The 25,041-nt window shown below is 38.2% G+C and overlaps 1 protein-coding gene across 1 annotated transcript in view; it reads right to left on the bottom strand.

Moving 5' to 3' along the window:
- Nucleotides 1–9,577: 9,577 nt before the first annotated feature.
- The window catches only part of fgd (faciogenital dysplasia), a 63,644-nt gene continuing 48,180 nt past the window's right edge, over nt 9,578–25,041 (bottom strand). Inside the window, exons 5-19 of the mRNA XM_079238868.1 lie at nt 24,510–24,599; nt 20,924–21,060; nt 19,703–19,859; nt 19,435–19,573; nt 17,915–17,973; nt 17,259–17,405; nt 17,035–17,127; nt 16,860–16,939; nt 15,864–15,894; nt 15,227–15,331; nt 14,709–14,762; nt 14,000–14,101; nt 13,729–13,857; nt 12,810–12,950; nt 9,578–11,060 (exon numbers count right to left, since the gene is read on the bottom strand). Of these exons, the coding sequence (XP_079094994.1) occupies nt 10,815–11,060; nt 12,810–12,950; nt 13,729–13,857; nt 14,000–14,101; nt 14,709–14,762; nt 15,227–15,331; nt 15,864–15,894; nt 16,860–16,939; nt 17,035–17,127; nt 17,259–17,405; nt 17,915–17,973; nt 19,435–19,573; nt 19,703–19,859; nt 20,924–21,060; nt 24,510–24,599 (1,710 nt within the window). The 3' untranslated portion in view covers nt 9,578–10,814. The remainder of the gene's footprint in view (nt 11,061–12,809; nt 12,951–13,728; nt 13,858–13,999; nt 14,102–14,708; nt 14,763–15,226; nt 15,332–15,863; nt 15,895–16,859; nt 16,940–17,034; nt 17,128–17,258; nt 17,406–17,914; nt 17,974–19,434; nt 19,574–19,702; nt 19,860–20,923; nt 21,061–24,509; nt 24,600–25,041) is intronic.

Raw genomic sequence — 25,041 nt, forward strand, 5'->3', positions numbered from 1 at the left:
ATTCTCCACCCTGTCTAGAGTTCTCTGTACTTTATGCAATCCAATACACAACCTGGTGGCTTGCAAATAAATGCCAGGATGGTCAAAAATACTTAAACTTCTCTGTTAAGGGGGACAAAGCTGAAATGTCCACTTCTAAAGATGAGCTCGGAGATCTCACAGAAACAGTGGAAGAGAAAAAAAAAAAAAAACAGGGATGGGAGGAAAAGTACAGAGAAGTGCAAAAATAGACATTGAAATTAATCTGAGCTGACAACAGAGTCAGGATGAAGTGAAGCAGGTGAGACTGGTCAGCGTGGTGTGTCCGCCCCGCCCCTGACACCGCTCTGCTGGGGGGAACACTCCATCATACAGGTAATTAAGTACAACAGGAGGGCCGCTATCGCACAGTGCCAGGAACCCTGTCAACGCTGCTGAGCAAACCAGGCCACATATGGCCGGAGGTCTGGGTGGAGGACACTGAAGGTGACTTATCTCTGTCTTTGGCAAAAGACAGAGATAAGATTAAAAAAAAAAAAAGAAAAAGCTCGGTGAGTTGTTTATTTTAATTGCTTGGCTACCCCATATTATTGAGGCTTTTTCTTCATAGTAGATGTGTGAGACTTCTGTTATGCAAATAAAGCTTGGAAAAAGTTTCTGTAAAGTTACAAGAATGACTCATCATGAAAAAAAAACTGGGAAAAAATTACTTTTGCAGATAACAGATTTCATAAGGAATTTATTCAGAGAAACCATTTAATCTTAACATCTGAGCCTTACTGAAGATAGACCATGGCTCTGCGCTGATAAGAGATGCATGCGGTTAACTATTCTTGTCAAAAAGAAAAAACTATTTCAGAAATTTTGTCTCGGCCCTCTCTCTGTCTCTCACACACTGCTGCTCTGTCCATGAAATCATTAATGCTCTTCTCTCCGCCGCCTTGTTTCTGTAATCTCTGAACAAATCGCTTCTTTCTGGCTGGAGTGTGGTCATCAGTGACTGGGTCGCATCAATAAATCTGCACCTCTCATACACTTGCTGGGAGAAAGGAGGGGAAATAGGAGGGAGAGAGAGCCGTGGCGGCCGGTAAGAAGAATGAGATGTTAGGAGGAAATTGGGTTGATCAAGCATTTATTTGGCACAGCGCTTCCTCAGACGTGTGCAGCTTGCAAGGAAGGGGATACAGTTGCACGGCACCTCTCTGAAACCACAGAAGCAGCAGTACGTGGCAGAGGTGAGATGACAAATGCACTCACTTAAGCTGTTCTGGTTTTCCTTTCTCTCTCTCTCTCTCTCTGTTATTTTGCAAGGAATTAGACCAGGACTGCAGTTTATTGAAGTTAAAAAATAAAAAAAATAAAAAAAAACTCAAGTGTGGTCTGATTTATTTTATTTTATTTTATTTTATACACAGCCTGACATGTCCAGGATCATAGCAAACAGGATGATGGTCTGTCTGGATATAATGGAATAGATTTTAAGCTTCCTGTGATGCTTGGTTATTGTTATTTTCTTTCATTTTTTTAGGTTTTGTATTCCTGTTGGACCTGACAAGAGGAGGGTAAGGAAGGCGGAGTGTGAGGGGAAAAAGAACCACAGTGAAGAGAAGAAAAGGAAGTAAACATGCAACAGATAAGAATCAACAGCAACAACTAAAACAGTACAAACCAAACAACCAGCTCCTAGAGAAAAACCTCATCCAGCCACTGTTAGAGAACAAAGTTGTCAATCATTTGGAGTACCCATAAAAAGACAAACTATGAAAAAAATAAAAGCAATCAACCCGATCTCACACCCTCCACCAAACCACAATACCTCCTTACCAATAAAAGACTAAAATTATAAATATCTACTCACATCTTTAAGTAATACGGCAATAAACAAAACAAATAAGTTTAATCAAATGTGGCGTAAACCAAAAACAAAGAGTATGAGAGAATCCAAAAGCACAAAACCAAAACAACATGAAGCAGAGGAAGGTAGGGAACAGAGCTAGCAAGGAGACAACAATGAAAACCAAGGGCAAAACTGAGAGAATGTTAAACACAAGGCAGGTGTGTGATTATCAGCAAATAAATACCAGCTATGCAACAAGGACAGAAAAATGTTTAAGAGAAAAGTTTGTTTGTAAGTTCTGACAAAGCAAAACACCACAGCAGAAATCAGTAACTGGAAAAAAAAAGACAGGAAAAAGATGAAAAGAACATTTCCCAAACACCCAACACATCACAAAATCACTGAGCTCAACAAAAGGTAACAGAAGAAACCTGATTTTAAGACTTAGAATCTCACCAAGGAAATCCAAAAGGGCATGATTAACAAACAAACAAACAAACAAAACTAATAAACGCTAATAACGAAAATGGTTTAGTGCAACATTATTGGCTGCTGACTTTAAAACTCAGTTAAGCACAATTTCCCTTGAAAATTCAAGTCCACAGCTTTATTGTTTATTGAAAAGTGGAGAAAAACAGGAGTCAAGAGCAGTCAGAGAGAAAGAGATGGGAAATATGAAACATAGCCAGAGAACTGCATCATTTCCAGTGTGTCAGCAACACTGCAGGTAAAAATGCTTCCACGTTCCATTTGCCAGGCAGTAGCAACCTGGTACAGTCTGAGAATAATCTGCACTAAGAGCCGAGGTGTCCAGAGATTGAACAGCAGGACAGAAAAGCGATGCTTTGAACAGCAAATTAAAGATGAGTGAGCAGTAACAGTGGGGTTGTATTGACCTGTAGCAGCCTTCAAAACGAGTCTGCAAGTATAGAAAGAGGGGTTATTACTTTAAAGAAAAGAGAAAGTGGGAAAAAAAGACGCATCAATTTGCAAACCCATTTCAGAAAGAGAGCAGCTATTACACTCAGTATGATAACAGGAAAGGCCCTTTTACATCAGAGTTGCCATGGTCTGGTGGCTTTACTCTTCTATCCTCTTCTTATCTTTAGTCTTTTTCTGTGCTCATTTCCTCTTTCTTCAAAGCCAAAAATATGATCTCTTCTCAACATTATTGCAGCCATTTGTGGCCCTCTGCTTCTTCTTCAACGTCTCAGGCCGAACATCCCCTTCAGGGCGAGTCATTACGGAAGTACCTGCTGCATCTCTAGATTAAACATCTTGGATGAACAATGCATGTCTTGGTTATGTTTTAGGGCATGGACAGATGTTATTTTCTTTCACTGCATTCCACTTATTTATTTATTTTTTCATATTTTTTATTTCATGTTTTATGAGCTCTTTCCAAAATGACTCATCCTGAAAGATTGTTGTAATTCAACAAACTATTTACTGCCATGTAGCTCCATATAATTTCACAGTGTTCCATACAGGCTGATGAGATGTTGGCCGTTCTGTATGGCATACTCTCGTCTCGTCTGGCGCTTTACAGCATCATTTGTCCCACGGCCCTGATCAGAGATTGTTCAGTCGTATATGGCGTTTTTCTTTCAGATATTCATGCAACAGTTTAATATAAATTACTGCAATTACTCTACATTTAAATCAGTAAGAATTACAATGGTTGTGTGATGTTTTCGATAGCAAAGTAGATCTACGGTTTACTGTTGTAATAAATAATGTTTTGTCTTGCTGGAGAGTGTTTGAAGGGGGATTTGGTGGAGAGGGGGAATTATGGTTCATGAGCTGATGAGAACTAAAGACAATAGGCCCACAGCTCTATTGAGTCCATTTGGGTCATTTGCATAAATAGAGCTCACATCATCATTATCAAGTTCATCTTAATGATTACTAATTATGATATTATGGCAGGATGACCAGCACTTCAAAGTGACTGAATTTGAATGAGCCTCCCTTTTCACCCTTTTTACAGCAAATGAGACAAAGAAAGATGTTGTCTCTGGTGACGAGCTGTTACTATTAAAAGACATGTCATCATTGGGAAAAAAAATCCTTGTCATTGACTTTTACATAGTTTATTAAAGTCAGAGCATTCCCCAGAGGAAGCTACGCATTGTTTCTTTTTTCACATAACATAACATCCACTGTAAACAAGGAGGTTCAAAATAAAGTAGTTCCCGAGTCATGGATTGCAGAAACTAGACACAGCTACAGTTTAACAGAAGCAAGACAATAATTGATTCATTTGGAAGCAAATGAAAAAGTTGAATGAAGTCACATGAGAGTGCTTTAAAACAATGGATGCACAACTTCTAAACTGGCAATTTGTTATTAGAGTAGCAAAGCAGTGGCACACACTCAACTGAATTATTTAAATGAATTTTTCTTCATGTTTTGCAAATGCACAACTTAAAATATCTCAGGACACTTTACAAAGTTCCTTTCAAGTCCAATTACAAAAGGTTAAATCCAGTTTGTTGTATGCAACTCGGTACAAAATGACAGTAAAAATGTCAGTTCACAAAATGCCTTGCTTCGACATCCACTGGATCACATCAGGTCCTGAGTTTGATTTGTTTGAAAAGGTTGAGGTGGTTCTTTTCTCACCTGTGTGTTTGAGTGTTTTCTGACACTTGCCAAGGCAACATTGTAAGACTTAGGTAAGACATTGTAAGGCTGTAAATGTTTTGGCTGGTGATTTAAACGTTAGAGAAATACAACAAATTGATCAAATTTTCTGTAAACCTGTTGGTCCTTCAGCTCCATTACATAAACAGGCATCAAACACTTGAATGTATGCATGTATTAGACTGATTAACAAGACAGTAGCTGAAGCTGAGGACATTGAGCAGGTTGTCTTCCTATAGGAAACTGTGCTGATTTAATTCTTGACTTTCCAACTTATGTTGAAATATTCTTGTGCAAGATAGTGAACTCCTCTCAACCTCCCATATTTTTTTCTTCACTCGCAAATCTGATCCATAGGTGTGATGCAATCTGATAGGACAACTTGCTTATAAAACAGTTTCAACAGAAGTTGTGGGTGTGCTGGTGTTTGTTCACCCTAACAGAAAAGCTTCTTAAAATGGAGACTTCATTTCTGAAAAGGAGCAGCGATCTACTGGCAGAACCACCGGTCGCTTTATCACCACTTCTAAGGCTAGTGGGGAGTTCATGGAAGACATGTATAAGAATGACCCCGTTTAAAACAAACAACAAAACAACAACCCTCAGTAGCTGATCATGTGAATAGTTATCTGACATTTTCCTTCTTTCCTTCCTCTTCCTTAAATCCTGAATTACACAAAAGGCCTCCAAACTCCTGTAACTTGTGTTGTTTGCTCTCGCCCTGACCACATGCACTCAGGTATCAGTCAGGTTCCTCTGTCGACTGCAAGCACTGCACCCAGTCTCATTACTGGTGCAGTAAAGTATTAACACATCCCCCCTGTGTTTGTCTCCTTCACTGGCTTCCTGTAAGATCTTGAATTGATTTCAAAATCTTCCCTATCACCTTCAAAGTCTTAAATGGCCTTGCCACAACCATACATTTCAGATTTGCTGACCTGGCATGTGCCCTACTGCCAAATAGGGCTTTTAAAAATAAACTATCCACAGATCACACCTTGTATTTAAGCGATTAGGCTTTTTTTCCACCAAAAAGGGGGAAAAAAAAGAGAACAAAGATAACATATATAAAGAAAAAAAAAACTGACACCCATCATGAAACTGAGGAGGGGTAGTACCAGCAAAAGTAGAACACAAGAAAGTGGCAGGAAACACTTGCAACCGCTTCCTTTATGAGAATGGAGAAGTGTCTCCTCGCACCACCAGAGAATGCAAAGCAGGAGCTTTAAACATGCACAGTTTTCTGAGGGTGTTGCTGCAGATAGGATGTTCAAGTTCCACATGATGCAACATGACTGTAGAATGTCAGTCTATAATGCCTCATTTCTGTATCTACAAGTTTAAATCCAGAGAATAAAACAGTGCTATTTGATTCATTTTACAGGTGATAAAAAAACTGAAAATGTCTGACTCACATCTGATCCCAACAGAGGATTATGTGAGTCATTTTAATCAGTAAATCTGATAACAAGATAGTTTGTTAGGTACTAAATTTGGTAGTATAGCAACTCTACCGTCGAAGCTTGGTTGGAGCTTTAAAATAAATATAATTAGCTTTTTTTCATAGTTTGAAAAACTACATGTTACCTACTTAGCAGTAGATCACAGAAAGAGGCAATTTGCAAACATCTGGCTAATTTAATGGAGTTTTAGTAGCTGGAAAATCATATTGCAATGAATGACAACATTCTTCAGTAATTCATTGGTTAGCATACAGGCCAAAGCAGCTGTTGCCTAAAATATTCATCATTTTGACTTTTCCAGTTCTTTGCTTGGTGGTTCCAAACTTTTTTTTATGGCACTTTGTAGAGGAATATGTTCTACTAATACAGTACTACTCAAATAGCTGAAAGAATAAGCAATATTTCACAAAAACAAAACACAAATGACAGAAGTCAGAAACATAATGTAAATTGATCTCAATCAAAGACTATTGCATACATTTAGGAAAGCAGGTGGTCAGTTGTTGTTTCCATTCTCCTCAACAGGTCAGAAATGGGGTGTATTTCACAGTTTGATCGTGCAAAGTGCAAATGTTTCTGGGCCACACAGATATATATACCCAAACACATAAACATGCTCATGCGCGTTCACACACGAACAGCTGGTAAGAGGCTTACGCTGCAGTGGCACATAACAGCTTTCTCATTAAACCCATTCTCCTCAGCTGTTGTGGGAAAACTGCACAGAATTGCGGTCACAACTCGAAACCAGGGACAAACATCTTTGTTTGGAAATTTCTGCTTTGCTTTGCTCTCTGTCGCAAAAGTTCCCATTCACACTTCCACCTGAGAAATTGGAGCAAATCGACCAACCCTGCCTTTTCTGTGCCCTTAGTGACTTGTGTCATTAGGAGAAGACCTGGGCCGCCACTAAAGGTCTGTTTGATGTGCTTCAGTTTTATTGTCATCTTGGGAGAGTTAGCTTCAACTGGCCAACACATATAAACATCTGTGTGGAAGAAAGAGAAATTTGGAGAGATGCACAAACTAATATGTTCAAACTAATGCAAATGCTCATGTTGTCTGCCAGAACCATTAATTCTGGATATGAGAGAGAAACTCAGCAGATTTATGTTAAATAAAAGTAAAGAATTAACAACGACACAAAGATTTGAGTTTCTGGGGGAAAAGTGGAGAAATGATGAGCGCTCATCTCAGCAGGGTCTCCTCCTCATTTTCAGGCCAACACAATATCCACCCTGCCACTCTGCTCTGGATATTCACAATGTAAAAACCATGTCAGAAGGAGGCAGTCAGCACTTTGCTTGCTATCTTTGCACAACAGCTCACAGCTCTACAGAGGCGCTGCTGTTCCAATACATCATTCTGACACTTAAAGTTGACTTGCTAAATACAGAAGTTATGGTTCATCCCTCCCATCAATAGCTGTCCTTTATCCATTTTTTGTAAATGTGCACATCAAAAAATGCATGCTGCAAGAACAGCAAAACAGACTAAACACAGGGAGGAGGATAAAAATGAATCTACACCTGCTCCACACCTTCTTTTATGTACACATCTAAGAGTTGAAATCACATAGTACCCAACCCCTCCAGCAAGTAAAATTTCCAAATCAAATTATTTCACTTCTTGGTTTTCACTTGAGGCTTACAGAAGTGGATTAACCATAACGTGTTGCTGTAAATGTTTGTCCGCCCTGCATTTTGTATATGTGATCACTTCAATTGTTAGAGATTGTGCTGTTTACTACTTTTCCAACTTAAAAGTCTTAACTCTATGCAACACAGTACATGGCCCTATGAATAGTTTATGGAGTGTTTATGTATTAATGTGCTGTTTATATGTTGTAATGTGCATACAGGTATTTAACTGAATGCATGTGCATATGTGCAGGCATTGTACTTAACTAATGGATCCCAGGAAGAACAGCAGTAGCGGTCGGCTGCAGCTAATGAGGATCCAAATAAAAACAGGCATCTGTGTGTCAGTGGAATCACTATCTTCTGGCACCAGACTTAAACAGTAGTGAAAAGATGTGTGAAGAGTGCTTTGCTTGTCTTGTTTTGCCTGTTGATAAGACTGTCATGTGTCACCACAGTAACAGGGAATTGTACCGCTGACATCATGGTGACAGCGGGTGATACTGCTATGCAACTGAACTTTTCCTTTATTATTTTTTCTTTTAATGGCAGCGCATTTCACTTGAAGTTTGGCTTTTAACCCAGCAGTTGACAAAGATTTATTTTACTCAAAGGTTCCAGATCAAATACTATCAATTGCACTAAAACAAAGGAAATCAGTCACAGCAGACATGAAGAGGTTTGAAAAGCATAACATCTTAAATTTCTACACAATGGTTTGTTAACGAAGGAACAGACCAGGAAAAATACCTTTCTATTTGTGGTTTTTAAGAAAATAAAATGTCTTCACAGCTATTGTCATGTGAAAATAGCAGCAGCATCTATGAGTCTATGTAAGCCTGCCAGCTGTACGTGTCTGATAACATATAGACCTAGAAAAGCACTCGAAGAGCACAAACGTCCACCAAGGCCTTTAAAAAGTTCTTGGATCCAAACGGTGATACGGATCACCACCAAAATAAAATTAGTTCTTCCTTTTCACATTTCCAAATCCTCCTGAAAATTTAATGAAATCCGTTCATAACCTTTGGAGTTATCTTAAACACAAACAGACAGATAAATGTCGGTTAAAATATAACCTTCTTAGCGAAGGTAACTACTGAACAACAGCCACAAAAGGAGGACTTCATGTATTGAAAATAAAAATTGCTTCAATAATCCAGCTGTGACAACAGAAACGTGTGTTTGGAGAGGATTGTGTGGGAAAAAAATTGTCATGCAAGACATCTATAGAGCTTTCGGCTGTCGTAAACCTATCCTATAATGAAGGCCGAGGGGGAGATCATGAATGATCAATGAAAAGTCAATGATAATGTTTTTGAAAAGTTAGTTTGTACTGTTACAAGTGGAGAGAAATGCATTTAGGGAAATAGCGCTCAATTCTTGGAGGCCAAACTACATAGAGAAACTTACCTCTGGAAATGTTAAAACAGTCTGGGGTTGATTTGTTGCTCAATGTTTGTTTTTTTTTTTAAGTTAAGAAATCAGATAATTAGCAATGCTTAATAGAGACAAAACATCATTAGTTTGCATGGGAGTGTGACTATTTTGCATCTATTAGCGATACAACAAACTAACTAGGAATATACATCTGCAAAAAATCAATAAATGAATAAAATAACTGGAATAAAAAGGAACTTTTCATTGTTTCTAGAACCTCTGGAGGAATTTCACTTTCACACACACACATATACACAACTCCGTGTCTTAAAATGAGGAATACCTCGTTTACCTCATTTCACCACTCTGACTAAGAAGTGTACACAGATGTCTGCTCCTAAAACTAAACCGAACCATGGTCACACATACAAAGTGAAGTGTAAATGATGGTCTTATAAGTGAAACTAAAACTAGCACATATTTAATGTAATGATGACAAGCTTTTCATTTGTGCAACATCATTCTTGTGTCTTGTGTGTGTGTTTCATTAGAAGGAAGGACTTGTTAACAGAAACTCAAGGTGTAAAGATTTTATTGGACAGCGTGGCACTAAATGAGCCACATTTGTTGGATGATATGATTGACTGGTTTTCCACTGTGCACCATCAATGTTTAAAAACACTCAGTGGTGACTCTGCTCACTTTACAGTACAACATGAATGTATTCCGAAGGATAAAAAGAGAGATAAAGGCAAGATTTCATAGCACTGTATATAAATATGGGTGAGTTTACATGCACAAAAAGATCCAATGAGAAGTTTATTTGCTACTTTTTCTTTAAAGGCTGGTGCTAACAGGAGAAAGGTATAGGAGGCAAGGCAGAATAAACAGCTTTTCAGTACAGTACTTGGTTTCCTTCACATCATCGAAGGAAGAGAAGCTGGTTGCTATGCTGAGAGATGGAACTAAGCAGGAAGGGTTTATTTAGCATGTGTACGAGTAGAGATATTGAGCCTGACCCTGCAGCACGGGGTCAGAACTGCAGCCACGTGATCCCATTCTGGCTCTGACAAGTCACAACAAGAGTAAAAATATGGTGGATCAAACTTAGATTAGACTCGAGCGACAATGATAAATAGGAAATCAGTACTAACGTACTCGAGGGTAAAACGACAGGGTCTGTATGATGGGCACAATGACTGGGAGCATCAGGTGGCCAGCCACAAATTACACATTTTCTTTGTCTTTTTAAGTTAAATGTCACTTTCTTTTGCTTCCTTAAATCACACCATAGTATACACACTGTACAGGACCCACTGAACCACCACTGTGTCCCCAGCAGGGGTGAAAACACCAGGGATGTGCCTTGGGTTTCTTACACTAACATTCAATACTTAAACACAGGAAGAGACTCACATTCAAATACAAACATACACACACACCTTCATACTAATGAAGACAGTTAAAAGCTAATGCTTCACAACAATATGGGATAATGTACAAGAACTTTATATTACAAAAAAGACAAGAGAAAAAAAAAACATCATACAGGAAGTTTCTTCAGTTATATTACAAATAAAGGTTCTTCAAACATCTGCTCCAGCTTTTGAAAATACTGAGAAATAAAATGTCCCGACCAGTGGCATCGGCGGCTTCGTTTACGTGTGTTTGAGCGAGACAGGAAGGGAGACAGAAGGACGTAGCAGTGTGGTCTGAGGAGAAGATTCAATCAGCATAGGAGGAGTTGAGTGGTCCTTTCAAAGGGGGGAAAAAAAAGTGCCAAGGTAAAGTGAATTCAAGTAATGTGTGCTCCGTACACAGGAAAGAGAGAGGGGGTGGGGAGGGGGGCCTGTGGCTGCAACATGGCCACTACTGGCTCTTCCTGTGTTCAGTCAGGCTCATTGACGTCTCTGTGGGTGCTTCTCCACGTGCAGCTTTGGAGAGGACGTCCACCCACTTGGCCTGCAGTTCTGCATCTTGGGCACTTAAGAGCAAAGTTTGCTGGGTGTGACTGAGTCGAAACACGTGTTTGACGTCCGACTTTTCAGCTGTCACTGTCGGCATCACGCTCACCTCAAAGCCAGGGAGGGGTACTGCTCGCGACCCCTTGGATTCCTAAAGACAAAAGAGAAAAATCATAAATCGTAAAGAATAAAACACTATCACTGATTAAAGTGACATTTTGTCTCATCTAGCTACAAGAGAATAAATTCTATGAGCCATGTGGGACAAGCCCTGCCCTCTTCTCTCCCTCCCCCCCGTATTTCTTTCTGAATAATCAGGAAATGTTCATCCATCTCCCATTAATCCTAATCTTTGGAATTGCAGCTTTCTGCGGTGGGATTGGGATATTAGTCTTGAAAATGAAACCTAGGGAGGCTTTTACAATCATACTTCAGTGCAGTACCATCCGCTGTAAGTGACACAGATCTACGGTCTCTAAGCAAAGCTTTTACAGACTCAGAAGATCTAGTGCACGACTGGACCATGGAAAGTTACTGTTCGGATAACCAGCGACTGTAATGGGATAGCCTTCATATTCACCAGCAGATTAACTGTCAGTATGTAGGCATACAACTGAAACTGACACACACACACAACTGACACATACACACACACTGTAATACATCAACTATGTTTGGTTCAGTGTAGCAGGATTTTTGTAATGCACAGTGAACAATACAGTGGATAAATCTGGCGTCAGTGCCATCTGTTCTTTTTGCTATTGTAGAAACAAGACCGTTGTTTTTCATTTTATTGTATGTACAGAAAATAAATTAAATCTCAGCATCTTCAAAGTGTGTGAACCTTTATCTCAGACCAGCGCAACACTGATTCTTCTGACAAAAGATAAAAAAAATTATTATGGGACAATATTATTCATAGCTTTTTGCTGCAGCTGCCAAATCACAAATTCATCTAATCTCTTTGAATGTCAATTTCTAAAAGACAGCTTATATTAAGAGCCAAGCAATATTCAGGATTTCTGGCCTGCTCAGGTATGTAATCTTAGGTATTCAAAGAAAAAGATAATTTTTTGTCCACTTAAAAATGCTTCACCACTCATCTGAAACAACTGTTCAGTTCTGAGGACTGAGGAAGCTTTTTTGGAAATGAGAAAGCATTTCTTCCAAATAGCCTAAAATGATACGGTAATTACCTTGCTCACTGCTCACAGCAACCTGACATGTCGACTGTAAGACCTACTATTAATGGCCAAAACGTAAAGGAAATTCTTTCATCTGCTCAGATCAAATTAAAACTTAGCGGCACTGACAGCAGCTGCAGCTGAGGTCAGATTCAGGATGGCCAAACCCTCCCAGCCCAAATCTACAGGCAGACAGTGCGTACATACGTTTGCACAGGTGGTATAGGACAGCCAGACAAGTATAACGAGAAGAACAGCTTATTATGGGAGCAAACTTTTGCAGTGTTTATTGTGCTGTTTTGGTGCAATGCAGAATGCAGTCAGCGTTGTAATGACAGATCAAAACACTGACACCAGCACCATGCTTCACAGATGGGATGGGACTGTAATTCTGGATAAAGCATTCTTATTTACACAAACAAAACCCAGCTCAGTTGATCAAAAAGGTTTGACAGTATTTTAGGATTACCAGATAACTTGGCCATATAATGATTTAGCACAAAGCTGATGGGCAGCAAAGATCACATCCTTACAGTGTTTGATAGATCCTTGTTCTAAAAATAAAACGGGGCTCCTGCTCCCGCTTTAATTTCACCACTGAAGTTTAGAGCTGCTGTAGATATATCAGCTATATATATATCAAAGCTCAACATTTGTGTCTCATTAGTCCAGTTTGGCTCTCTTTGCAAGAGTGTGTGTGTATGTTAAACCTTTACCTGTCCACTACTTTGCAGGTACAACACTAGCGGCTCAGTCTTGGTTAAAGCCACCCACATCTTGGTCCAGCTCTTCCCCTTCTCCTGCACTTGTAGGTAGCCACTTAGCAAGCAGTTTTCTCCTGTTAAAGATGTCTGCCTCTAAACAAATGAATGGTAAAAAAAAAACAAAAAACTGTCAATGAATTTCTTACTGGCAGAGTTTAAAATGGATCTGAAAACCACAACATGCATGAATGAGTTTTTAATCCAAATGTATCAATGTAACATTTTGGGGATTCAAATTTGATGAACAAATGAACGTGCAGATCCTTCTGTTCACTATTACATAACAGCAATGTAGGACACAATGAGATTTGTACTTGGGCAGGTGCTTAAGCTTATGTGCACCTTGTGAAAGTCATGCATAGTGCAGAGCTCCCCCATGTGGTAATTAATCTCACTGCATATAGGTTTGCTCGCCAACCTTGAGACTTTTCCATGAAGACACAGTATAGAAGGAACATGAAACACAATTTTTATGTAACTCAGTGAGTGGTCAGTGTCCTTTTGTCCATGTAGGTTGGACATCTGACTCACAGACAGAAGCGAAGATGCAGACAAAGCTGCCAGACTGTTGTATCAGCAGAGCCAACTGGTCCTCTTTAAGCTCAGATCTCATTATCATATTAGTCAAAGAGGGATTAGCTGATCTTTCAATGTGAATATGTGCATATATATTGCATGTGTGTTATGAGTGTTTTTCTGCGATAGTTTCAGACAAAATAAAACTTTAATAACAAGAAAAAAAACATAGTCCTTGAAATAAGCAAGCAGTTGTGCAGACAACTGTTGGCATCCGGCTGCCAGTAATTGATGCATAAAAAATCAATTATTATACACATATTCTGTCTTATAAGTGTGAAATGCATGTTTTCACCTCAGGCACAGCTTTTCTTTTCTGTTCCCCACCGCAGAGATTTTCCAGACTGAGGCTGGCTTCGAAGCATTCAGGACACACTCTGCTTGTTTTGTTGTCCAAGGTCTTTGAACACTTTGCACAGATGGCCTGCAGAAGGACACGTGGAGAAAAAGACAGGCAGTTAATTGTCTGAGGTGACTTTTCCACTTGTACGTTCAAATTTCCCTCAGCTCATTTTGTACATCCTGGCAAGCAGAGCCCAAATTTGTCTAGTTCCATCTGTGCTCACCGCTCCGCAGGACTTGCAGTGATGTTTGCGCTTGGTAAAATTGAAGCTCTCATTGCAGCCTTTGCACGTTTGTTTCTCCTTTTCCTTTTTTCTGGAACTCTTCTGAAAATAAAAACAATAGGAGGCGTGTCAAGGTCTTCAGTCTGTTCAGTTTAAAGCACAAGTGAAGCAGGAGGAATGTCTGACAGCTTGTTTTGCTTCATCCTTTGTCTGCACATCTTCCTTTTCTATCAACAGACACATGCACACACCCACATAGAAACACAAAAATATCCACACTATTTCCTGTCTGGCTGTTGTTATCGATGCATATGCAAAAGAACACTGAAACTGATATCATTTTTCTACACAGCAGAGCTGTCTGTCCCATAAAAGTTAAAAATAGTCTTCCTTTTTCAAGATGCAAAAAGCAGGTGAATCCATGCTTAACTGATTGGCCTGAAGTCCAAACCTGTCATCCATAGAAAGCATTTGTCAAACTACGAAATCAAAAATAATATGACAAAGGGGGACGTATAGTAGGTAGGACAAGGAAAACACTTAGCCATCAAAGTCACACCTCAAGCTCCTAATATCGCTTTATTAAAAGTAAATTTATATTTTTCTATCATGCAGTTTCAAACAAAGCTGACTCTCTGAGCAATCATAACTTTCTGCAGTACCAGGGTTTATATATAATAAGTCTAACGCATGTGTGACACTATCTTACCCTTTCATGTAGCCTTTCACCATCTGAGTCAATAGAATTGTTGGACCAAGGAGCCTGAAAGAAAAAAAAAAAACAGACACTGATCAACACTAGTTTCCCCCTGCAGTCATTCATCTTCACCACTAGGTGCCAGTCTGGACTTTTAAAACCTGGTCTCGCTCTGGCTCATGTCAAGTAACAGCTTGGCTGGAGTCCAGCTCAGGCAGCCCAAAGTGGGTCAAAGCAGATCTATAACTGTTGTGTATAAACTTTGACTTAGGCTTTCCCTATTAGGTCATGGGAGAGTTCTGGAATAAGAGACTTGCAGACGCTACATGTGGAAATAAAGAGCTCCTTTCTGTGAGTGTTTTGTCTGTATGATACTACCACATCCATAGATGGAGAGCTGTTCACACTGACAAAGGCCAGACTATGACAAAGATGTTTGGTGAACCAGTAGTCTCCCATGATTCATTGTACGGCATGACCTGCCAAGTTTCTTGTCAATGAATTGAGTGATTTGGGAGAGTAAGACTGACCGGTGACTCAGGCAGATGGTCATCTTCACGGGAGAAGGAGCTGTTGAAAGCTTTATTAAATGTTTCGCTGTTCTGTTTGTGTCGCTCAATAGTGGCTTTGATCACCTAAGAGAAAGACAGGATTTAAGGAAGAAAGGAGGACAGATGAAGGGGAAAGAGGAAGAAAACTGATCAGTATTTGGATACAGCATGATGTAAAGGTGTTTGACGTAATGTCATATGATGTATAAAATTCATATCTTCAAAGCATCTGTCTTATCGCTACAGCTTTCTCTTTACTTTCTACAACCCATCACGGAGAAATGCAACAGATTTCTGCTCTTCTCTCATTCTGCCAGGTTTTCAGATGGCATCTGATGCCATCTGAAAACCTGTCAAGTCTACAGCACAAAATGCTCGAACCCATTTTAGTCAAGCCTGCAAAATGTTTTAAAAGGCTTTACTGTTGCTGTAATGGGACAAATGAGGGCCATAATTAGTGGATTATACTCAAAAAGAGAATAAAAGCTTGGAGGACATTTTGGTAATTTCATTCCCTGTAATGGGGATTTACACAAGGAATAGGTCCACAGCATGTGACTAGAGTCCCAGCCTGTGTGGTCATATGTGTGTGGGTGTACTAGTGTGTGATCCTTGCCTGAATCCAGTCTTCCTTCTCTTCTGCTGTCCTACAGTCAAAAAAAGATATGAAATAATTTCATTGTTCAAAAAAATCAGAATGAAATGAATAAAGATTTACATTTGGGGATTGAATGGGCCCACACTTTAAATCAAATTCACAAAGTAAAATAAACAGTCATGAAATAACGACAAAGAAAGCAGAGCTAGCATGCACTGCCTCACAAAGCTAACTATAAGAAATGCTAGCTAATATTTTGTTGGATTACAGCTAAATGGTTTAATAGATATATGTTTAGAAACATTGTCCCATTAGCTTACAGAAACTATCTGGCTTTAGGACTACCACTTGTTACAAACGAATTCCTACGAACAAGCTAATAAGCTAGTTAGCTAGCTAGGCTGTTCAGTTTGGGTTTGGAGCTGCTGCTAACCGCATCAATTATTTGCTGGTTGTTACAACTTGGCAATACAAATCAACTTTATATATAAATATATATATATATATATATATATATATATATATATATATATATACACACAAAGCACTGCCGTGAGATTTTTCCTTCGTTTATATACGAAGGAATAATCTCACAGCAGTGCTTTGTTTAATCTCGAAAAAGATTTTTTTGAGTTATGAGATGGATGAAATTTGGAGCACCAATAGGAGAACACATGACAACATTTAATAAAGCATTATCTACTTGTGTGATTATATAATAATTATTCATTCCTGTAATGTGGCTTTTCATACTTTTCATACATACTGTGGTTATTATATTTTTTGCATAATTTTATGGTAAATGTATGTATGTATGCAATCTGATACATGTCTTCTGTGCCCCGGTAGATACATCAATCATGTAATATTGGACAAATGTACATAACATTTTGTTAAGGGCAAAATTAAGACTTCATATTAAAAAAAATATTTGACTTTTCCCCCAATTTTTCTTAGGTCAGGTATTCAAGGATAAAAGTCAAGTGCACTCCTTTCTGTTTTGAATGGGTTTACCTGGCTTGCAACTCCAATGAACGCTGTTTACCAATGATGGCAAATGTGTGAGGAAGGTTTTGCTTCACATTCTCCTGCACCTAAGGTGAACAGGCAGATGAAATGTGTGTTAGACTCAACAGAATAAACGAAAGATTTACAACATATACATTTAAGAGGTTAAAAAGGAATATACCTCCATGCCAGCAATGTCAATCCTCTCTCTGACACTAAACTTCTGTCCCATCAGTCTGAGTTTAGGCACACAGTATAGCACCATATTGTTGAACTACATAAGAAAATGGAGATATAACAGTTAATGAATAATACAGACATGTATTATATGCACATATAAAAAAAGAGAAATAAAAACAATTCCTCTGACTGGTTGATATTGTTCGAATTACTCGGTCCTCTCACCAAGTAGAGGTATCGATCTTGTGCTGTTCCATTTTTGGCTGACATCTTCTTAATATGTCCTTCTTTGATGAGCTCATTGGCTGGGTTAACTATGTCCTCCTCCCCACCAAGCCTCTCGTAAACCTCCAACAGCTTGTGCATCTTTTCCTGAAAAAAAATGTGACAAGGATGAGTAAGGGAATGGCAGGAAGGTTTCGAGAACACTTTGTAAGAAGAAAGATGAGCTCTTATCTTAACTTTCCTGACGCATGTTACTTTGACTCTCAAGTCATTCAGTGGTTTTCAAACGAGGCAGTAAGCACCTTTTTTTTTTTCTCACTGATTAGCAGACAAATGTGTCTCTGAAAGTTTAATTTAAAAATGTGTACACAGCACAAGAACCAGACAGATGAAAGAAACGAGGAAGATGTGTCTTAAAGAGACTCAGTCAGGCTTTTGCATGTCACGACACTTGAGGCAGGAAACAGTAACTTCCTGTCTGTGTTAATATAAGGTTGCTGACTGGGACACAACATGAGTCTTTGATTGGGTAATGTGTTGCTCGCTCATTCTGTGTCTCAACCAGACACAGAAAACAGTTTGTTTATTTAAAAAAATGGAGATGACAGCAAAAAGAAAAACAACAGAGCTGTATTTTGGTGATAAGATAAGTTTACCATTTTCCTGATGGCTGCATTTGAGTGGTTGGCTGCAGTAGAGATCAACTCCAGTGCCTCTGTAATAGAGATACACAGATTATGTGAGCACAAAAACTCTAGATTTAACTAAAACACTATTACCATACTGGTAAGATTATCTGAAAATTAAAACAGCAGGCTGATATTGATCTGTTTTTTATACACACACACAGTCGTTTAAGTGATTTGTCATTTGCAGAAGAATAACTAATGGTCAAAAGAGTTAGAACAATTATATTACACATAATTCAACAAGGTCAAAAGCTAAATATGCCGAGTCTAAATATGAACTTCTCCATGTGCATGAAACTGCTCTCCAGCCAATGGGGAGTCAAGCACAAATGCCTGTGAGCACCTGAGTCAACTGTATTAATCATAACCTACATAAACAGAAGAGACACACAGGCGAGGGGAAGTGAGGTCAAAGCAACTGGGATGGATTGAATTTCACCACAAGTGGATGACAAAATCCTTTCTATACCCCAAACAACACAGTGTGGTAAATTTAAGGCTTAGGTAAGTGGACGCAGACCATGTGAAATGTATGACGTATCTAAACCAGGTCGCACAATGTGCAACGCATGCTTTATTTTAAAATTCAGACGTTACACTGAAAACCAACAAAAATCTTTTCTTCAAGCAGAACTTCTGATGTTACTTTTGATATTTGTGAACTGCAAACATTATCACATTTTTGTTAATTTCTCATTGCATGATTTCTGTAGTAAACACAGCAAAGTTTCACACCTGATGCCGCACAAACACTCACATACACACATTGGATAATATGTGGCTTTAACCATCTGAAAATAAGATGGAAACCCCTTAAAAAAAACAACAAACTTTTCTATGGAGATAAAGATGCTGAGAACTTGATGTCCATCAGGGATGCGCAGCTGATCAAGCTAAATCTCTGAGTTGTATTACAGATTAAAGTTGATGCAATATTCTTTGTGGGTTTAATTAACATCAACATGTCATTTGAGATCTGAACTCAGAGTGGATTTGTAAAACTGTGGATGCTGCAGGTTTGAATCCTGAATCATGCGCCGTGCAACATGTAACTTAATCCCACTTTAATTACAGAATAAAAAGAATAATCTTAAAGTGAGATTTCAAATTGTTCAGCCCCAGCACACATAATAGCTATCAAGTTCATAGTGTTGGAAAGGAGATTCATAACATGCATTATGAATAAATTGTGGACTTGCAGTCACATTTAAGCAGCATTTAACTACTGTTTAAGGAGTTTATAACTCCTTCATACTCAGATCCGTTACTGAGGTTACAATGGTGATACAACAAATCAAGTTCTGATAAGTTTTTTTAAATGATTTCTAAATATTTTACAGCTTTTAGCTGAATGGATGGATATTTATCATTCTTTGAATTGGCAATAAGACTACAAGTCTTACCACATGCTGATACCAGTGCACACCTCATTCCTAGCTTAATCAGTTATTATGTACAGAAGTGTGAATGTGTGGTAAAAGTCTCACTTTCTGCATCTTTTCTGTCGAGAGCATCATCAGGTAACTTCTTCAGGTAGTCCTTGAGCAGCAGCTCGTAGCGAGGAATCCTTTGGACCGGCTCCAGCATGTGATGCTGTAACGTCAGGTTCCCACACACGTCTTGTTTCTGTTTGTAAAAAGACATATAGATCAGATAGTACATGATGAACTCTATTCTGTTAAAACTTTTTTAATGGGTTAATAGAAAAAAAAGGAAGGTTACAAACATGTAACATACAAATACATGGTTACAAACCTGTATGTTCTGGACAACACTCTTGAACTGTGAAGACCTCTGTGTCCAGGTGTTGACCAAGTCCATAGCTCGGTCAAAGTTCTTCACATATTCTCCATACATCTTCATAAATGGAGCCAGTTTCTGAAGGATGTCTCCAATACGTGGGTTTGAGTTCCTACAACAAAGATAGAAACAGCACTAAGCTAATCTCAAAACACTGCAGTGGCAACATATCACCTAACAGGGTCAGAATTAGCCTTGTTAGCCACCGGGATAGGCTAAAGCAATCCATGGCCCTGAATTGGACTAAGTGGGTATAGATAACGAGTGGGTGGATGATAAAAAAAAAAAGTGAAACAATTAATTTAATTTTTTTTCACACATCCAAAAGACTTTCAAACTTATTAAGTTGTCTAATTTTGAATACCGTTTTCTCTTTTAGCCAGATAACGTTATTTGTCTTCTTTAGTTTGTTAAATAACTATAAACCATTATTAATATCCCAATCAAACAGGCCTACTGTATTCTCTTGTGTGTGTCTGTGTGTGTGATAGCATGAGTTAATTCTTTGAAAAAAAAATCCACAAACGTTGCTCAAAGATTAGATTTTCATTTCATTTTCAGCATATTAAATTAGATTCAGAGTCACAGTGTTGCATTGCCTGATTCATTTAAAGGATTTTTCCTTACATTTTAAACCTATACATTTCTGTTTCACAGCTATCAAAGGCTGCACCAGCACAGAATAGACTGATATAATTCACCTGCAGCTAGGAAAAAACAATGGTTCTTAAAAGATGAGACCCTTCTCAAGAACATTATTGGTCCATTGCACAGGTTCCACATGGAAGACACTGTGTGGAAGTTTTTTTTTTAGTTTTTTAACCTGAGTCAATGAATTTTAATGAGCTCTAGAAAATAATTCGAAGGGGACCATTATGTGGCAGGTGATGTCCCTCCACACAGCCCTCTAGAGGAGTCATTATCTACTAAGGGTGGCTGATGTTGGCACAATATCACACACTGGAGAAATGCTTACTGCTTACTGTGGAAAAAAAAAAGACTGTGCCCTCAAACTGCAACCCTGACATGAATAAAAATACACAACCTAGCAACACAGAGCCACTAAAACTCTGACAGTAATGCCCCCAGCTGCCACCCAGCTGTCTTGAATATTACAACAGGAAATAATAACTAGACTAATTCTTCAGGAAGCCCATCTAAATATGTACTTCTCACCATTCTCCAGTAATCCGTGTCTTGAGCTCAGGTAACAGGAATTTATCATGGAAGCAGTATATGGAAGAAATATTGGAGAAGATCCCTGTAATGACGTCCTGAGGGATTCCAGCCTCTGTGAGCTTAGTGCAAAATACCTGCAGGGGAAACATGCGCACAAAAACTCATGTTAAATAAAGAGCTGGCAGCTACAGTGAACATAGGAAACTTTCTATACTATTGTTTATGAAACTGAATGTGTTTTCCAACTTTGACTTTTTTTAACTTTAGTACATTAAACTTCCTGTGAAACTTGTCAATGTTGTGACAAAAACAATTACTTTTAGATACTCATGTGTTTTACGTTTATTTTCTTTGACTGCAACTATGTAGCTTTAAAACACAATAAAATTATCTACAGTTCCATTTTCAGCTGCCCAAAGCCAGATTAGTTGGCCTTTATGAGGAGTAAAAAACATATTTGTTCTAAAAGAAAGAAAAATAAACATCTATGGTACTGTAAGGAGAAAGTTAACTCTACTCAGACTGAAAGAAAAACAGTAATATCTTATAAACTTTTTTGAAGTGTGAGAAATGAACCCTGATAAAGTGCTCAGTATTCTCTTAGGCAATGCATGTCACAGCTAAGTTAATCTCATGCAAGTTAAACAGACAGCAACCCTGACCACATTAAATACTGTTGGAAATACAAACTGCATGCATGATGGAGTATTTCAAATACCCAACCACTGCTGAATTATGTCTACAGAGGTTGGACACTATTGTATATAGGACTAATTTTTTCTGGAAAAATTAAACAGAAGAGCTTTTGAACAAACTATTACTGCAGCTTTTTGTGCATCGCATTGCTGTGTTGAATTTCAAGAGAAATATCCTGATCACAAATCAACTTGAATGGGTATAAACCCAGACTTGGAGACATCAGATTTATAAGAAAGACAGCCTTAAGAATAAGAGCTGGAAATAAAAAGTAAAGAGAAACGTTCTAACGGATGATGCATAGCCTGGCAATAAAAGACAGATTTACCATGACATTACTTTTTGGTTTTTTGAGGTGCCATTTTGAAGCCCTCAGTTTGCTATTTGGCTGTCATCATGTGATACTTTTGCAAGTAGAATAGTCATGAAAGAGAAGTATCTAAGTGTGAAACTTAAGCCTAAATGTGCCTACTATAGTCGAGTTATCACGCACTTTAAAAATGATTACTTAAGTGATGTCTTTGTTGTTGGTGGTGTGTGAAATGTGATGAGTGAGTGGCATGTGATTGCACATTGTACTATTTCTTTTATAGGTGTTTTAAATGTTTTTTTTTAGATGTCTTTGTTGGACTACTGGGAGAAACTGCTCAAATTTTGTTTTGTTAAATTATGCAATGACAATAAAGGCCTCTGAAAATGAAGAACATAAAGAAATGTAATCCTGTGTTGGTGCAGTGGAGGAAGCAATGAACTTTTTGTACATACTGCATCATGGGAAATGTAGTACTTCATTATTTATGAACTTCGTGTCAAAGTATGGACTAAATTCAGGCTGCAGTCTAATCAGTTAGAAATCCCAAAACTTTATGAAAATGCAACACTCAGTCATTGAACAATTCAGTGCAATGATTGAGTGATAATTAGTACTATTTAGAAATAACCGTCTTAATGGGTAACATGACAAATTTAGATAATTAGGAAAGAAAACCTCTACAGACAGCAATTCTAGCTTTGCAATCATATCTGAGATTTGTCATGCCTCCAGTGATTAAATAACCATCCCGTTTATCAACTTTTATCTCCTTATCTGTCATCACCACAGGTGGGGTCTACTGGAAGCATGGAAATATGTATGAAAGCATTAAGACAAAAACAGGAAGTTAACTTTGAGGGTTTTCTGCCCCAGTTGCAAAGGAACCTATAGAAGCTCTGTTATAGGGCAGCTGTTCCTCTGTTGTACCACATGAACTCAGCAAAGAGGAAGAAGACTCAACCACTGGCAGAGCCTTCTTATCATACACACGGGTGAACTTATACACACTGCTGATGAAAAAGCAGGTGAATCATCGGCAGCATGAAGTATATGTTACCTATGGTGTTTTTTTTTTGTTTGTTTTTTTTGTCTTGTCCAGCATTTAAGCAAGCAGACTGATGTTCTGGAGGCTGTGTTCTGCTGAGCAAATTTATTTTGCCAACGGGAACTTTTATAGATGTAATGATCCCCTTGTATTTCTTGATTCTTATTTTATTTTCCTTTTTGTTTTGGATAATAGTTTGTATTACAGAGTTTATGCTGCTGGACCTGACCGGAAAGGATAGAAAATGGACAGAAAGAGAACAGAAAAGAGAACAGAGAAAACAAAAGAAAGAGATCAATGCATACACGTATATGCACATACATACCCACCTACATATATATGTATATGCACTCGCACACACAAATATATATATATATATATATATATATATATATATATATATACACATATATATACACATACACACACACATACATATACATATATATACGTACATACATACACACACACATACATATACATATATATACGTACATACATACACACACACATACATATACATATATATACGTACATACATACATACACACACACACACACACATATATATACACATATATATACACACACACACACACATATATATACACATATATACACACACACACACACACACACACACACATACATATATATATATATATATATATATATATATATATATATATATATATATATATATATATATATATACATACATACACACATACATATATACATATCTATAGACATACATACACATACATATACATATACATATATACACACACATAGACACCCACACACATAAATATATATACACCCACACAAGCCAACTCTAGATTCATGGTACCTGTAGAGAACAAAACAATTGACTGTCAGGAAGACCAGAAACTAGCAAGTTAAATCAAAAAGACAGAAAAAGAGCTACCTGCTGCTAATGAATACACTTGCTAGATGACTCAGTGACTGTGACACATGCAGAACATTCAGAGTGGAACGTGTTCAGAGAAGAGTGATCATGCCAATGTGACCCCACCCACCCACGGCTAGAGGCAGGCCAGGAGAACCCAGAGACCCGTTAGAGAACCATTACCTATGGTGTTTATCTATTGTTAATTGTCAGATGTTGAGTAAATATGGAATTAAATTTTTGCTTATAAAAAGCTAAAGTATTGCAGCAGCGTAATTTAGCCCAAACTTTACTACAACAAAGGCTTTCTAGTTATTACGCAATCTATGATACATGCAAACGAGCTTAAAAATATCTACCTCTTGTCAGAAACAAGAGGATACTCAGGTTTGTGGTGACAAAGCTGAATTTTTGCCAAACATGTAGAAATACAACTCCTACACAAAAGGCTCTCACACACGCTTGTGCTCACACTGCCGTTCCTAATCCTGTCAGAGAGGGTTGTGGGGAAATGGATCATCGTGCTAGTTTTTATCCAGCTCATCCTCAATCTGACTTCAGCAGCGGTTCATCTGGGTTAAGCAAACTTTAACTATAGATACAGGCTGAGTGTTACCTGGTCGAGGAGGTTGAGTCTTTTTACGTAGGCCTCTTCGGTATGGAGAAGCTCTTTGGCGATGTTCAGGAGTTTCTGAGCCTCCGAGCACTGAGGAGAACCGACAAGCAGAAAACATTACTTCTGAGGCATGTCACCATGTCAGATAATACAAGACAACCTTCACTCATTCGGCTCCAGACAGATTTTCACTATTTACAGTTTCAGACTTTAAATTTTGAAAGGTAGAGATTTAAATAACTTTTTTAAATATATAATTGAAGAGCACTGATGTGAAAAATGCTTTATCTCAGAAAAGTAAAAGTCAGTCTCTACATTTATATGATTTAAATGAGCACTTAATCACATATTATTCCCCACTGTGAAATAAAACATATGGCACACCCTAACTGCACCCCCCACTCCATCCCATGCAGCTGTTTATCTGAAGGCATGTGATCTAAAATGTTCTAATTACTCCATAGAAAAGAGCATAGAGAGTTGACATGGGTTTGACTGTAAAGCCAAACACCAAAGCAGCACTAAAGGTGAA

Source organism: Telmatherina bonti, assembly GCF_933228915.1.
Source record: "Telmatherina bonti genome assembly, chromosome: 4".
Lineage (NCBI taxonomy): Eukaryota > Metazoa > Chordata > Actinopteri > Atheriniformes > Telmatherinidae > Telmatherina > Telmatherina bonti.